The 14,861-nt window shown below is 36.4% G+C and overlaps 1 protein-coding gene across 1 annotated transcript; it reads right to left on the reverse strand.

Moving 5' to 3' along the window:
• Positions 1 to 736: 736 nt before the first annotated feature.
• On the reverse strand, positions 737 to 14,820 carry NUDT21 (nudix hydrolase 21). Its single transcript, XM_001364722.5, has 7 exons — positions 14,689 to 14,820; positions 7,987 to 8,187; positions 5,493 to 5,556; positions 4,526 to 4,615; positions 2,662 to 2,737; positions 1,703 to 1,817; positions 737 to 1,030 (listed from the first exon to the last, which is right to left on the reverse strand). The coding sequence occupies exons 1-7, from the start codon at positions 14,802 to 14,804 to the stop codon at positions 1,009 to 1,011; spliced, it is 684 nt and encodes a 227-aa protein (XP_001364759.1). The 5' UTR covers positions 14,805 to 14,820; the 3' UTR covers positions 737 to 1,008.
• Positions 14,821 to 14,861: the final 41 nt, after the last annotated feature.

A 14,861-nucleotide genomic window follows, 5' to 3' on the forward strand; every position in this document is an offset into this window, starting at 1 on the left:
AATTAACCACTAATTTCAAAGTCTTCATTTGGTGTATTTTTACTTATACATACAAAAAGTTAGTTTCTGCCTTCCTTCACTACTAAATTAATTTGGATTACAAAAATATTTTGGATAGTTTTTAGTGTTAGTATCCAAGATTATGTTTTCATCAATTTACATATAAATATATATTTTAGGTTAACATGTATGCTATACCCAATATCTTCAAGCACCAAAACACTCAGTGAATGAAACCATGAAAAACCTGTATTTTAAAGGGTATTAACTAACCATTACAGATCAATATCTTCACTAAAGTTCTAAAATTATCTTGGAAAGAAGGTCCATATTGAATGGCATGTTTCTGAGTAAACAAAATATCACAACATACAGACTTACCTTCCCATTAAATAAAAAACTGAAGAGTAGTCTCTCATTTTAGCCCACTCTTATCTTGTCTTCACAATGTAGTCTTACTAATTTTTCAAGTAAATTTTTGAGAGTTCCTACTTTTTTGAAGAATCCTTTCACTCCATGTGAGGAAAACGAGATCTCAGCAGTACCTGAAGGATCTCGTTATGATAATGCTTCAAGAACCCTTACAATGATATTATAACAGGGACCAAATGTAGTTTGGTGCACTAAATCTAAAGTTTCCCATTAATAACCACCAGCCTAGAATAAAATATTATGATCATCACCTGTAAGGATTTAAAAGAAAGATTTAATATAAAGTAAAAAATACAAATAGAAATAGGTCCACTTTGTTTAATGTTGTACAAAAAGTATGGGTAGAACCAAAAGTGAAATATACATTATCACATTTGTTTACACCACTATCTAGGACAGTTCTTCAGATTCACTTTACTATGCAAACAATATAAAGTATGAGGCAATTTGGGGGAACAATCTGAGGCAAAAGGGGGGAAAAACAAAAAGAAACTTCCTATCCTGTTTATTCTTCTTCTACATTGTATAGCTGTGCTCACAGAGACGGCTTCTTTTACTCCTCTACGGCTCAGGAATTCAGTTGTAAATAAAATTGAACCTGAATTTTAAAAAAAGAGAAAGAAAGCCTTTTTATTACTAGGATAATTTTTATAGATCATTAACTTAAAAAAAAAACAAAATAACATATATTCAGCATGTGTCTCATAATTATCCAGCATGAACCTCATAAAAATATAGTAAAGTACGTAGGCATAGAGAAACCCAGGACCTAGTTCATTATTCATTAGGTAGTCTGTAATAGAAGGGTAATACTTTAAGCATAGTTAAAAAACATTCAACTCTTTCACTTTTCTTTTTGTATACTTATACTCCAACAAGACCTCATGACATCCTCTTCTTTCGATAAAGGACTTCAATACAAGTAACGCAGCTAGATATTACTTCAAAAAAAATCGCAAAATCCCAGTGCCAAGTATTCATGAAAATACTCATTTCCTTAAAATTTGCTTGCATATATATCTTCTAGGTGTGTAATACTACACTAAATTAAAAGCTTTTAGCCTCCAGTTCAACATGCCTTAATTGCCCCAAGCTATCTAAAGTGTTTTAACCTATGCCATCTTAAATGTGATTATCTGTACTCTTTACTGACTTAAGATATGGTTTCTAAAATTAAAATGCACCAGAATCCAGAAAATGATTACTTCTTGATCTTTTCAGAACATTCTAAATCTTCAAAAAATATTAATGATACCCTGACATTCTTTACCTGCTCAAAAGCTGAGGAAGGCTGGAAATGATAGGTCCATATCCTGGTGCATTGTCATATAATTCAAACAATGGTGCAGCTACCAGTTTGTAATTTTTGGGGACCGCAAACAAGGCTACAATTAAACAAAGAATTAGTCTTTTAATTCATTAAAAAATAACACAATTATTAATGACAGTATAATGCTTTAATACTTTTAAAGTTTCTTGCTATGTTCTTATGAAATTTACAATATTTACAAATATTTGAGGGGATAAGATTATACAAATCTATTTCAACAAACTCATATAAATAATATTCTCTTATTTATTGCTTTTAAGCTAATTGCCCCTATAGAGTAACATTAATACTAATGTCGATTTGAAGCGTCTATATTCACTTTTTAAATTCTAGCAAAGTAAGTGAAACATAAGGATATAAAACAACAGTTTGTCATAAGAGTTAGAATAATAATGTCTTTGAGATTTTTATTTAAAATTTTAATCCTCAAAACGTACCACTCAATTTGAAAAGCTATGTAGTCCTTACTTCCCCAAGAGTAATTATACAGTTTATGAAAGTCAGTACTAATTCTGAACACCACAGAGCCCAAATTGTGAGCTGTCCTAAGTGTTTACTTGCTTTCAAAGTAATTTTTATTTAGAACCAGTTACTTTTAATTTTTCCTTATACTAAACTTTATAAATGGTAGATGTGGAGTAATGATTAGAGAACTGGTCTCAGAGCCAGGAAGCCTCACCTCTGATATCCCAAATCTAGTCAATATCTGAGTATATTATCAAGCAACGTATAATTAGTATGTGTTAACTAAGTTGATTCTTTTAATGTTGAACAGATGCCTTGACATCACCAAAGATTCTAAGCTAACTTCCTTCAAAGTAAGTTTTAAGAAAAAAATTTTAAGAACTAGAAATATTCTGAGTCTTAGTAGTAAAACTATGACAGCAGTAAATACTTACCTTTTTCTTGAAGCTGAACCAAAAAGAGTTTTTTGTGCTCTTTAGGCTTTGTAATATGTGCTGGAATATATGGGTACTAAAATAACAAGAGAATTAAGAATCACTAAAAACATCTGAGCACATAACCAATAGATCCAAAATTTGGAAAATAACAATATTTTTAAATGACTTTTGCATAAAACTTGATTTAAAAAACTCAGTTCCCATCCTCCATCAGTATGTTAAATTTTCTAAAGTTCTGGTGTGATTATTTATGAAATTGTTATTTATCAGGAAATTAAGTAAGAACACAAAAAAGAATTTGAGATCTTAAAGATTCCTCATAGATCATTTAATCTACCCCTCTCATTTTACATGAGGAAACTGAAGTATAAAATTATTTAAGCGGTCACAAAACAGAACATAGTTCTCCTGAGTTTGTTTAAAAAAAAAAAGTTTTATTCAGGCAACGTGGCATAGTGGATAGAGTTGGTCTTAGAGTTATGAAGACTTCTCCTCTGACAAAATTTGGCTGTGTAACCCTGAACAAATTATTTAACCTTCTGGTGCCCCACTCTAAGTACAGAGTTCACACTAGTAGTGAGAAGTTCCTCACCAGAGGCCCTCTCACACTATTAAAAATGCAGATGCACTTGGTTCCCCCAAAGTTTATTTTATCTAGTCATCCCTACTTTGTAGTAAACTAGAACAAACTGCTTCTATTCATTTGTCTCACAATTTGGCACAAACCAGGCAAGTGAACAATGATTTAGAAAGATAGCAGATAGGTGAAAAGATGGTTTTAACAATTGAGGTTTAAAAAAGAGGGGGGAAAAAATGATTCAAGGTTCATATACACAGATACAGATTGATACTTGATTTCATTTGTATAAAAATCTTCTATGGGGAAAGACATTGGCAAGGCAGAGTATCATCATATTGAATGAACTATTAGAGAAAAGGCAATACACTAGGTTTTTAGTTTAAATTTAAGCTTAATACTAAGCCCAAACCTTTATATTTCTTATCTTTTGACCTTTCTGACATCTCCAATTATCTCAAGGGAGTTTCATTAACAGAACAAGATTAAGCCATCACTCTTTAAAGGCCTTCAGAATTTAAGGAATATTTCTATATGAAAAGAATTTAAGGGGAATTTATACATGAAAATCTAGACATTTTTTTTTAAAGCTTGCATTTCCCCTTCTAAAAATTCTCTGTTACAATGAATCACTGTGTAGGAGATGGTGGAGACTACCTACTGGAATGAAAATAATATAAAAACAAGATATCAACAGAAATTGAAAAGGAAAAAAGATAATCTGATATTTACTATGGGGACAAATGGGCAGCTAAATGGCTCAGTGGATAGAGTGCCAGGAAGACTCCTCTTCTCAAGTTCAATCTGTTCTCAGAAACTTACTAGCTGTGTGACCTAGGGCCAGTCACATAACTCTGTTTGCCTCAGTTTCCTCATCTATAAAATGAGATGGAGAAGGAAATCCCAAATGGGGCCACAAAGAGTTATACACTACTACACAGTAAAGAAAAATATAATCCACCTGTTAAACACACATAGCATTAAACTAATTAGCTTATCTGTTTCAAAGAAATGCTAAATGTATGCAACTTTTTAAGACAAAATCACCTCTGCTATAACCATTTGAAAAAGAATTTTGCTATCTTTTGTTTTATATCATCTAAATTTCTCAATATAGCCCTATGAATATGCTTAGCAATGGAATTTTTGTTTCAAAAGGCAAGGAGGACATTTTAGTCACTTTATGCATAATTAAAAATTGTATTATAGTTATATGGAAATAGTTGAAAAGAGGAGTTTAGATTTTGCCACAAATGCCCAACAAATATAATTTAAGACACCAACCTGTGGGGGTTCAAAATTTGGTCTCCACCAATTACCAATGCAGTCATCAATGACCCAATCTTGCAGAACTCCATCTTGGCGCCCCAGTATCTATCAAAAAGAAGTAATTTATAATTAGTAAAAAACACTATGTACTGATTCCTAAATGTGAATGTCCCTTCTAGCAATACATATATGACAAAAGATTTTCCATACTAACAATTTGTCCTCTCTAAAGAATTTTGCCTGTTTACTTTGTTGTATCTGTCAATCTCATAGCATTCATAATTATTTCAAACTGAATAACTGTAATCGACTGCTTGAGGAGGGCAAATTTATTTCTTTTCTAACTATACAACAAAAACTGTGAAGCTGGTCACTGCTTTAAATTAGCCAGCTGTCAGATATTTTTCAAGAATTAATTCAGCAGTTTTTTTTTTACTAGGGGCTTCTATAAATTGGCTATTTCAACTACTGCAAACAAGTGTCCACATTGATATTTTTCACTATATTCATCCAAGGCATGTTTCAAGTATGTTAAAGAACTTCTGCCCAACCAGCATAGCTATATACTACTTCATTTTACCAAACAAGTGCTCTGGTATCTTTCTAATGCTGTTTCTTATCATATAAAAATCTAACCCAGAACAAGTTCTAAGAATTACAGTGCCTTCAAAAATCACACTATCTTGCAAATTTTTGCAATAAAGTATACAGCATCTGACACTAGAATTTTTTTTTTAAAAAAGGTAACAAATTTAGAATCATAGTTAAATAATGACTACAAGGAATAATGCAAAGGGAAAAGATAAAATAATTAACCATGTACCATAACTTCTATGGCTAAAGTTTAACCAATGAAACTAAAACCTCAACAAGACAAACAAATAAAACTCCAAATAAATCAAGGTAATTTATACATGAATAATCCCAATTACTCACCAATTTGAAAATATTTGTATTTAAAAAGTGAAGTAAAAGAAAATACCTCTGTCATTAAACGTTTGAGTCCTTCTACTTCATCTTCTCCTGGATTAAGTTCACCACCAGGTCTGTTAATTGTTAAAATTGTTAAAATTTTAACAAAATTACTGTAACATTTGTTTTTCCCAAGAAATCACAAAAGTGAAATTTTAATTTCCAAATGAAATATGCCAATACTTCAAATATCAAGCCTTAAAATATTCAAGAGTATTGTGAAAAACTACCATGTTAATTCCTACTTATCTCCTCCTTCATTCTGGTCTAAGATGAAGAGGTGGCTCCTTCTGATTGCTAGGGTAAACCTTGCTTTTATGCAACCTTGATCCCATCCCCTTCTAACCTCTCCAGCCAGACATCCCTTTTCCACTCCTACCTCCTATTATCATCCCCATTCTCCCAATTAGTTTGAATCTCTTTCTACTTGCACCTGCCCTGCCTTGCTGCCTGGAAAAATGTCCCTGTCTCTTCCATTCTTTAAAAAACCCTCACTTGATCTTAATTTTCCCACTAGCAACTCTCTTGTGTTTCTACTTCCTTTCTTGGCTAAGTCTCTAAGAAAGTCATCCATACTAAGTGACTCCACTCCTTTCATCTCACTTTATTCTAAATCCTCTGCAATGTGGTCTGCCATCTTAGCATTTAATTGAACTGTCCTTTCCAAATCTCTTCACTGCAAAACCTAAAAGCCTTTTTTGAATGTGGATCCTTCCTGCTCTCTGTAACATGACACTAATAAAATCTTGTTTTGCTCCTACATACTCTTTCCTAGTCTCCTTCATGTCATGCCCACTAAACATCAATGATCTCCAAGGTTCCGTCCTTTCTCTCTTATACTTTCTCACTTGGTGATCACAGTTCAATTATCTTCTCTATAAATAATTCCCCAAACATACAGGCTATCTCCAAAGTCTTAGTGCAGTTTTAAGAGTTAATGTTTTAAGAATAATAGCTTAAAATTACACTAAAACTTTTGCATCATTGGTTGCCTTTTGGACATTTTAAGTCAGAGGTCCCCATGGCATCTCCAATTCAACATTTTCAAACCAAACTCATTATCTTCTTATAAAACACACCTGACTTTTCAACTTCTCTATTTCTTCTGAGGGTTTTACCATCCTCTCAGTCATGAGATGTGCAACTTTGGTGTTATTACTCTTCACTCTCACACACCTCATTCATATACCTAATACACTGACACATTTGTCACTTCTACCTTCATAACATCTCTGAGATATATCTCCTCCTCTCTACTCATACAGTTAATCATCACCTTACCCTGCACTTGCTTTCTGACTCACTCCCTGCTTCAAATCTCTCCCCACAACAATCTTCCCTCCACTGCCAGTGATTTTTTGAAAGGTCTGATCACATCATTCCTATTGCTCAATGGGCTCTAGTAACTCCCTATAAAATCAGCTACTTGCATTTCCTCAAGCAGCCACTACACCTTCCATCTCTATGCCTTTGCATGAGCTCTCTCCCATGCCTCTCCCTCTCTTCCTCCTCACCAAAGACTCGGTTTAAATCTTACCTTCTGTAGGAAGCCTTTCCCAATCTCTCAGCTGTTTAATGCCCACCCATATTAAATTCCATATTCTCTGGACAGATCTCAAAATATCTACTCATTCCCATTCTTTATCTTCCCCAACAGAATATTATACACTTCTTGAGAGCAGGAACTGTTTTTACCTTCCTTTGTATTCTCAAAACTTATGCTTTACATATAGTAAGTGCTTAACAAATGTTTACTCACTACTTCTTTTAAGGATTTGAAATAGTAAGCTTGATCTAAAAAATTATTTAATTTTAAGGGTTTTTAAATCAATAACCTTATATTCTAGAAAGCTAAATCAATGTTCAATGACAAAACAAAATGAAAATTTTAGCATTGCAAATACCTATCCAAACAAATTTCATTATATATGTTGGCCTTCCATATAAAAATCTATTTACCAGCCATCTACCCACTCCATTGTCTCACTTGAGGATATAGTGACAAGCAGAAATACATTTAAGGAACAGAAAATAAGGAGGCTCCTGTGCAGTGGCTCTATTCTTTCCTTGCAGTGTAATATCTAGCACTAGATTCAATAGTAGATCTTTCCTTCTAGCATGGTCCAGTTACTGGTCAAACACATATTTTCACAAAAATCAAACAAGTAAACTTTTGTTAACAAATGTCATAAGTAAAATCCCATAACATTTAAAGGGATGGAGGGGGAGGGGGAGTCTATTCATTTTTAGATAAAAAGATCAATTGTTCCTATAAAAAGTAATGCAACTATAGGGATTAAACTTGGAAAAATTCATTTAAAAAAATTTAATATGGCTGAATCTCTAACACTGGTAATAAATAGAAATGAATTAGACATTTTACTATTAAAAAGGCAGGGCAGTAAAAAGACTTAATCACTTAATCATAAGTGATAACACTTTACAAGTTGTATCAAACAGCAGTTTTATTAAAAGCAACCTGATTATCAATTTCCAGAACTTACAGTTTGAAAAAAGTTGTGCCCAGCTGCAGGAGTAACACATGGGGTAACCGATGCTCATGAACAATGAGAACACCCTCTACAGTCCGCCTCATTCCAATCTTGTCAAATTCCTCTCTCATCCTCTGAAATCGAGCTGCAACAGAGCTATCCTTTTCATAAAGAGGCTCTTTTGTACCAAAGGTATAATTTGTAAGTGGGTACCTACAAACAAAAAAAAGTGCATAACCTGAAAATGATGAACAATCTACTACTAGATGGTAAACTCTCATGGCATCTGGCATAGTGCTTAATTAAAACCTGGCTTTCTTAATAGGACTTTAAGGTTTGCAAATTTTAACATCTCATTAACATCCTCCCATAACCACACTATAAAGCAGATCTTACAATCCTGGAAAAAGAAGCTCAGAGGTATCAAATGAGGGACACAGGTACTGTCAAATAGGACTATATGTTTATGATTTTACACACACACACACACACACACACACACACACACACACACACACACACACACAATCATATACCCAACAATACATAAATTTGGTTGGAACCCATTAGTAGAGGGAACTATTTGTGTGGAAACTCGTTCAACCAACATAATTTTCTGGAATACTTAAGAGAATTCTGGGGGACACTTGAGAGATTAAGTGACTGGCCCATGGTCATACAGCTAGTGTGTATAAAAGGCTGACTTTGAACCCAATCAGGTCTTCCTCATTTTCTCTTTATCACACTGCCTGCCTTTCACTTTATACAGAATAAGTGCTTCTATACATGGGTATGGACAGCTAGGTGGCACAATTAATAATAGGTGGCACAGTGGGTAGAGTATGAGGCCTGGAGTCGGGAAGACTCTTCTCCCCTGAGTTCAAACCTTGTCTTAGACACTTATTCTATGACCCATGGCAAGCCACTTAACCCTGTTTGCCTCAGGTTCCTCATTTGTAAAATAAGCCAGAGAAGAAAATGCAAACCAGTATCTTTGTCAAGAAAACTCCTAATAGGGTCACAAGGGTCAGACATAACTAAAAAACAATTGAACAATAACATAAAGACATGCTCCAAACAAGAGATAACGTCTTATTCCATCATAAAAAGCTCCTAAGTGCTAACTAAATGTTCTAGAGATCTCCTGACATAACAGATTATAGTTCCAGTTAACATTAGGTTTAGGAGTAACCCTATATAGCCATGTTGACAAACTTATTACACATGTACCAGAGGGGGCTGCTCCCTTCCCCATCTCCATGCATGCCTGAGGACATTTCTCACATGATCTGCCCCTCTGCAGTCCAATGGGAGCACTTCCTCCCTCCCCTGTCAGCATGAGGGTTGCAATTTGGGCACCTGGTCTCTAAAAGGTTTGTCATCACTGTTATATAAGAATGCCAATCTTCTTCTAAACAGATATTTTCCATTAACAAAGACTAGCTATCTCCTCTTTTCTGCTAAGATCAAAGTATTATATAGTGAACAAAGACCATATCCTAAGGTTTATATCTTTCCCCAATTTTCTACTCTTTAGTCACAATCTTTCCACCACATGCAATCAAGTTCAAATGTACAAAAGATCAATAAGAATGATTTCTTATACAATTCATATACCAGGGAAACCTCAGCTTATTACTTACTGATCGTATTTCCCTTGTTCAAACCCCGGAGTCTACTGAAATTCCTTTTTCTTTGTCTACCCTCTTTCTTCCTACTGGCCCACCCCTTTAAATCTTGTACATCTGTTTCTTAGGCCTGCTTCACTGTAGCTTCAGGTTGAAATCAACAGTGAACTTCCCCACAAACTGAGCTAAAGTCTCCAAATGTTAGTGTTGTTCATTCAGTTGTGTCTGGTTTTTCATGACTCCTGCAACATAGCAAGCCAGGCCCTTCTATCCTCTAATATCTCTCAAAGTTTGTCCAAGTTCATATTCGATTTTTCCATAACACTATCTATCCATCTCATCCTCTGTCCTCTTCTATTTTTACCTTCAATCTTTCCCAGTCTTTTCCAATGAGTCTTGTCTGCTCATTATGTGGCCAAAATATTTCAGCTTCAGCTTCAGTATTTGACCTTCTGGTGAACAGTCTGAATTAATTTTTTTTAAGCATTGACTGATTTGATCTCTTAGACTTGTGGTGGCAAACCTATGGCATACGTGACAAAGAGGGCACAAGTACCATCACCAGCCAGTTGGTTACTAGAAGACCAAAGGTACTCAAGAAGGCCAAGCTGCTCCCTTCCCCCTCTCCACCATGCCTGAGGACATTTTTTCACTTTGCCCAGCAGCCCAGTGGGGATGAGGAGCAGGTAGCACTCAAGTTTGGTAGGGCGGGGCACAACACTTGGTCTCTAAAAAGTTCACCATCACTGTCCTAGACCCTTGAAGCTCAGCTTTCTTTGAAGTCCAACTTTTGAAGCTATACATTGCTCCTGGAAAAACCATAGCTTTGACTATACAGACATACTATACAGACTCTGTCAACAAAGTCTGTGTTTTTTTTAGCAACCTTTCCTGTTTAAAGCATCATATCTCTAAACCCTTCAGGTTCCTTTAGTTGAATCATACCACTCCATGTTCTATTCTTCCAGCTATACTCTTAAAAACAAAAACAAAAACAAAAACAAAAAAATCTTACCTTCTGTTTTACAATTGATATTAAGTATCATTCCAAGGCAGAAGAGTGGCAAAAGCTAGGAGACTGGGACTAAGTGATTTGCCTGGGATCTCTGCTAGGAAGTGAATGAGGCCAAATTTGAATAAAGGGCCTCTAGTCTCCAAGCTTGGCTCTCTATACACCTCCAAGCCCTTCCAGCTGTACTCTTAATGTTCTCTACTTTTACATCTTTTTAATAAGCTTTTTGGAAAGAATACCTCTTAGGCCACTCTTATTTTTGGATCAATTCATCCAGAATGCTCCTTCCACTATCTGATTTAAAACCCATTTTAATTTTTAAGCCATTCTGTCCCAAATACAAACCCAAGTGTCTAACCCAGGAAATATCTACTTCTCCAAAGGAGTCGGACAAGTCTTCCAGAGGGGCAATTCACATAAACATTAACATCTTAAAAGAAGTAGTAGTGGGGGCAGCTGGGTGGCTCAGTGGATTGAGAGCCAGGCCTAGAGACAGGAGGTCCTAGGTTCAAAAATGGCCTCAGACACTTCCTAGCTGTGTGACCCTGGGCAAGTCACTTGACCCCCATTGCCCAGCCCTTACCACTCTTCTGCCTTGGAGCCAATACACAGTATTGACTCCAAGAAGGAAGGTAAGGGTTTAAAGAAAAAGAAGTAGTAGTAATAATGACAATAATAGCTAGCATTTATATAGACTTTAAAGTTTACAAAGCACTTTACATAAATTATCTCATTTTAACCTCAAAGTCAAAGGGGCTAATCATCACCTCTATTTTACAAATAAGGAAACTGAAATTGACTTAACTAATTTGGCCTGAATCACGTGACTAATGCCCCAAGCTACATTTGAATTCAAGCCCTCAGAACTCCAGGTCCAGATCTATCTTCTTCATCACCTAGCAACTTAGTGGATGGAAAGCTGTCAAAGGAGGAGGAAGGGGAGCTGGCAAGAGTCAGGAAGATAGGGATTCAATTCCTGCTTCTGACACAAAGTGGTTGCCTGATCCTAAGCAAAACAAATTTTCAGTGCTTCCAGGGAAGAGGGAGGGAGATAGAAGTAAGGGGGAAATGTCTTATACTAGATCACAGGTATGTGTTCGTGTCATTCCCCCATGTTAAACAGAAGATATGCAGGCCCTGAAAAATTCAAAATTTTTGTAGGGACAAGTTTAAAAATTTAGGATCTTATATAGTTCATTTTGTACTCTTTACCTGCAGGTGGCTTCTCCTCAGATCCAAGTTTTCCCTATATTTTGAGGGATGTTTTTGCTACACACATACATTTTTAATTTACCATAAAATTCTGATAGTGAAAGGGTTACATAGTTTACCTAATATAACCCTAATACCAAAAAGAACAAATAGAAAAACCAAACATCTTATTTCTAAATTAGATTTATAGGCACTTTCTCACTTCAAATTAACTCTTAAATGAAAGGAAAAAAATACAGCAAAATTCACCAACACAATGTAATTACTATGTGGCTAGAGGGTCCAAGAACATCTTTAGACATGATATAGCAACCCTGCAAGTTCTCCTTCCCCTAATTCTCCAAAGTGAAATATGAAAAATCAAGAGACATTACAATTATGAAAATTATTCTTTACAGGTTCTTTACATCAAATTTTTACCTATATTATTTTGAGGGTCAGCTAGGTGGTGCAGTAGATAAGAGTGCCAGGCCTGGAGTTATGAAGTCTCGAGTCCAAATCCAGCCTCAGACACTTACTAGCTGTGACACCTTGAACATGTCATTTAACTGTGTTTGTCTCAGTTTCCTCAGCTGTAAAACAAGCTGGAGAAGGAAAATGGCAAACCACTCTGCCAAGAAAACCCCAAATAGGGTGAAGAGTCTCACAAAACTGAAACAACAACAAAGAAAAATTTTTTGAGAGAAGAATGAAGGTTATTTTCAGTTTAGCATGTTTCTTGCCCACCCAGAATGATGAAAAAAAAGTCTATTAAGCAACCTAACTTTCCAACAAATTGTGTTTCACAATTGTTAATTTTAGAACTAAGAATGCTTTTTCTTATATAATTGTTATAAATGTTTGTTGTTTCCATGCAGGCTCACAAGTTGATTTTCATAGCATCAGAATTGAAAGATTATTAGTGATCATTAATTCTGATTGTCTACCCACAGATTAAAAGATTAAGCAACTCAATTTGAATGCTTTCAGGTTTGGGAGTTTGACAACAGCTTTAGGTATTATTTTCAAATTGCTGAGAGAAAAATCAGCAGACTACATCTTATACTCAAAAATACCAAAGGCACAAGCTAACTTTTAAAGTTCTTTACATTAATGACCATTCCTTTTTTTTTTTAACCAAATGGAAAAAATTTAAGGCTGGTAATGAGTGCCTGCATTTTGTTAACTTTGTAAGACTGAGTAAATGGTAGAATAAATAGTAATTCCCACAGAATACATATACTCACTCACAGAGTAGCAAAAAATGCTGCCTATTTCCTGGTATAAGATTCCAAATGTGAATTATCTGTCTGATAGAATATGGATTTGATAAACTGTAACGTTTAAGTTTAAGCAAAAACCTTAAGCCACATTCATTTTGAGGAGAGAATACAACATATATGCTCTTCTGGGATTATTCTCTCCTAGCAAAGAATGATGTGTTCCCATAGCAACAGTGCAGTACCATATAGCAACCACATATACTACAACATGCCAGGTTGGGGGGGGGTGCAACATCCTTAAAAGAAATAGCAAAAAAGACCTCATTTCCTCCCACTTGCCAATCAATCAAATATCTAAGCAGGAGTTACTTAAAAAAACCCATGATACGTGGACAACCTGGTAAATAATGTAGTTGCTCACCAGAAGGAAAGTTGACTATGAGTGCCTCTATCCATTAGGTCTCCAAAGATTAGGGTAGAGGTCGTCATCCCCCATCCCTTTAGACTAGATGTTCTCAAATGTCCTTTCCTTCTATCTGTTATCTCTAATTTACCATACATATATATGTATGTATGTATCTTGTTTGTACATAGTTATTTGTGTTGTTCCCCCCATTACACTGAGCTCCTAGAGAGCAGGGATTAACACCATCTGTAGATGATTCTTTTGCCTTTCTCTGTATCCTTAGCACTGTGCCTGGCATATAGCAGGTGCTTAAATAAATGCTTATTGATTATCTTCCAGCTTTATAGTCCATGATTTCCAGTTTTGTCATTTATTCCTGGTATAACCAGATGAGATCAAGCTCTTCACAATCTATCCTACCGCTTCCTTCCAATTTTTTTTAACCCTTACCTTCAGCCTTGGAATCAATACTGTGTATTGGTTCTAAGGCAGAAAAGTGGTAATGGAGGTTAAGTGACTTGCCCAGGGTCACACAGCTAAAAAGTGTCTGAGTCCATATTTGAACCTATTATCTAGTGACAATGGTTCCATGTCACTCCTCACACACAAGACACTCCATCTCCCAACTCTGGGTATTTTTTCTGGCTGTCTCCCATGACTGGAATACTCTTCCTTCCTGGCCTCCTGGCTCCAAGTCTCAACGAAAATTTCACCTTCAGGAGCTTTTCCTGAATTCCCCTAATGCTCGTGTCTGGCCGGTACATTCCTATTTATCCTGCATATGGCTTGTTTGCACACTGTCTTCCCCCGATTAGACTGTAACTCCTAAAAGGCTGGGGCTGTAGCCAGAGCTTAGCCCCGGATGTGGCACAGAGCAATGTTTATGGACTAACAAAGTCATCTCTCTCCTCTATTTGGAGAATTAAGGAATTGTAATCTACGACGTCCTGAAATCCTTTAAACTGGTGATGTTTAAAATGGGGATGTTGGCATGGGGCACACCCACGTGTTGAGTGAAAAACTGAGAGCGCCAAGACGAGGCGGGAGCGCGCCATGCCCACGGAAGCCTAGGGTTCGAGGGCGCGCGCACCTCAGGAAAAGGAGTTGGGGACGCGCTTCGGGGGGCGGGAGAGAAGAAACTGAAGCGGCGTTGCGGGTGCGCTCGTGGCGTGGAGGGAGTTGGGGGCGGTGGGAACGCGTGAGGAGGGGGCACACCGCGGCCCGAGGAGTGGGGCAGCAAGGGATGTCACTCACAGGTTGATGGTACGCTCCAGGGTGAGAGGCTTGGTCTGCTGGATGTATTTGTTCCCGAACTGGTTCACACCCCGGGGCCAGCCCGTCTGCGAACGGTTGGGCGGCACCACAGACATGCTGGCGAGGGAGGGCGTGGGCACAAGTGCTGACAGGGACAGGCGGAAGCCGAAAGA

The sequence above is a fragment of the Monodelphis domestica genome, chromosome 1 (assembly GCF_027887165.1).
Source record: "Monodelphis domestica isolate mMonDom1 chromosome 1, mMonDom1.pri, whole genome shotgun sequence".
Taxonomy (NCBI): domain Eukaryota; kingdom Metazoa; phylum Chordata; class Mammalia; order Didelphimorphia; family Didelphidae; genus Monodelphis; species Monodelphis domestica.

Bases quoted from the DNA above. Each gene is read 5' to 3' on its own strand.
- NUDT21 (XM_001364722.5), bottom strand. From the start codon at position 14,804: ATGTCTGTGGTGCCGCCCAACCGTTCGCAGACGGGCTGGCCCCGGGGT. The intron at 5,557-7,986 runs GTAAGTTCTGGA...AACAATTAACAG, and splicing joins GGCACAACTTTTTTCAAACT to ACCTGGTGGTGAACTTAATC. The intron at 1,031-1,702 runs GTAAAGAATGTC...TTTAAAATTCAG, and splicing joins CTTCCTCAGCTTTTGAGCAG to GTTCAATTTTATTTACAACT.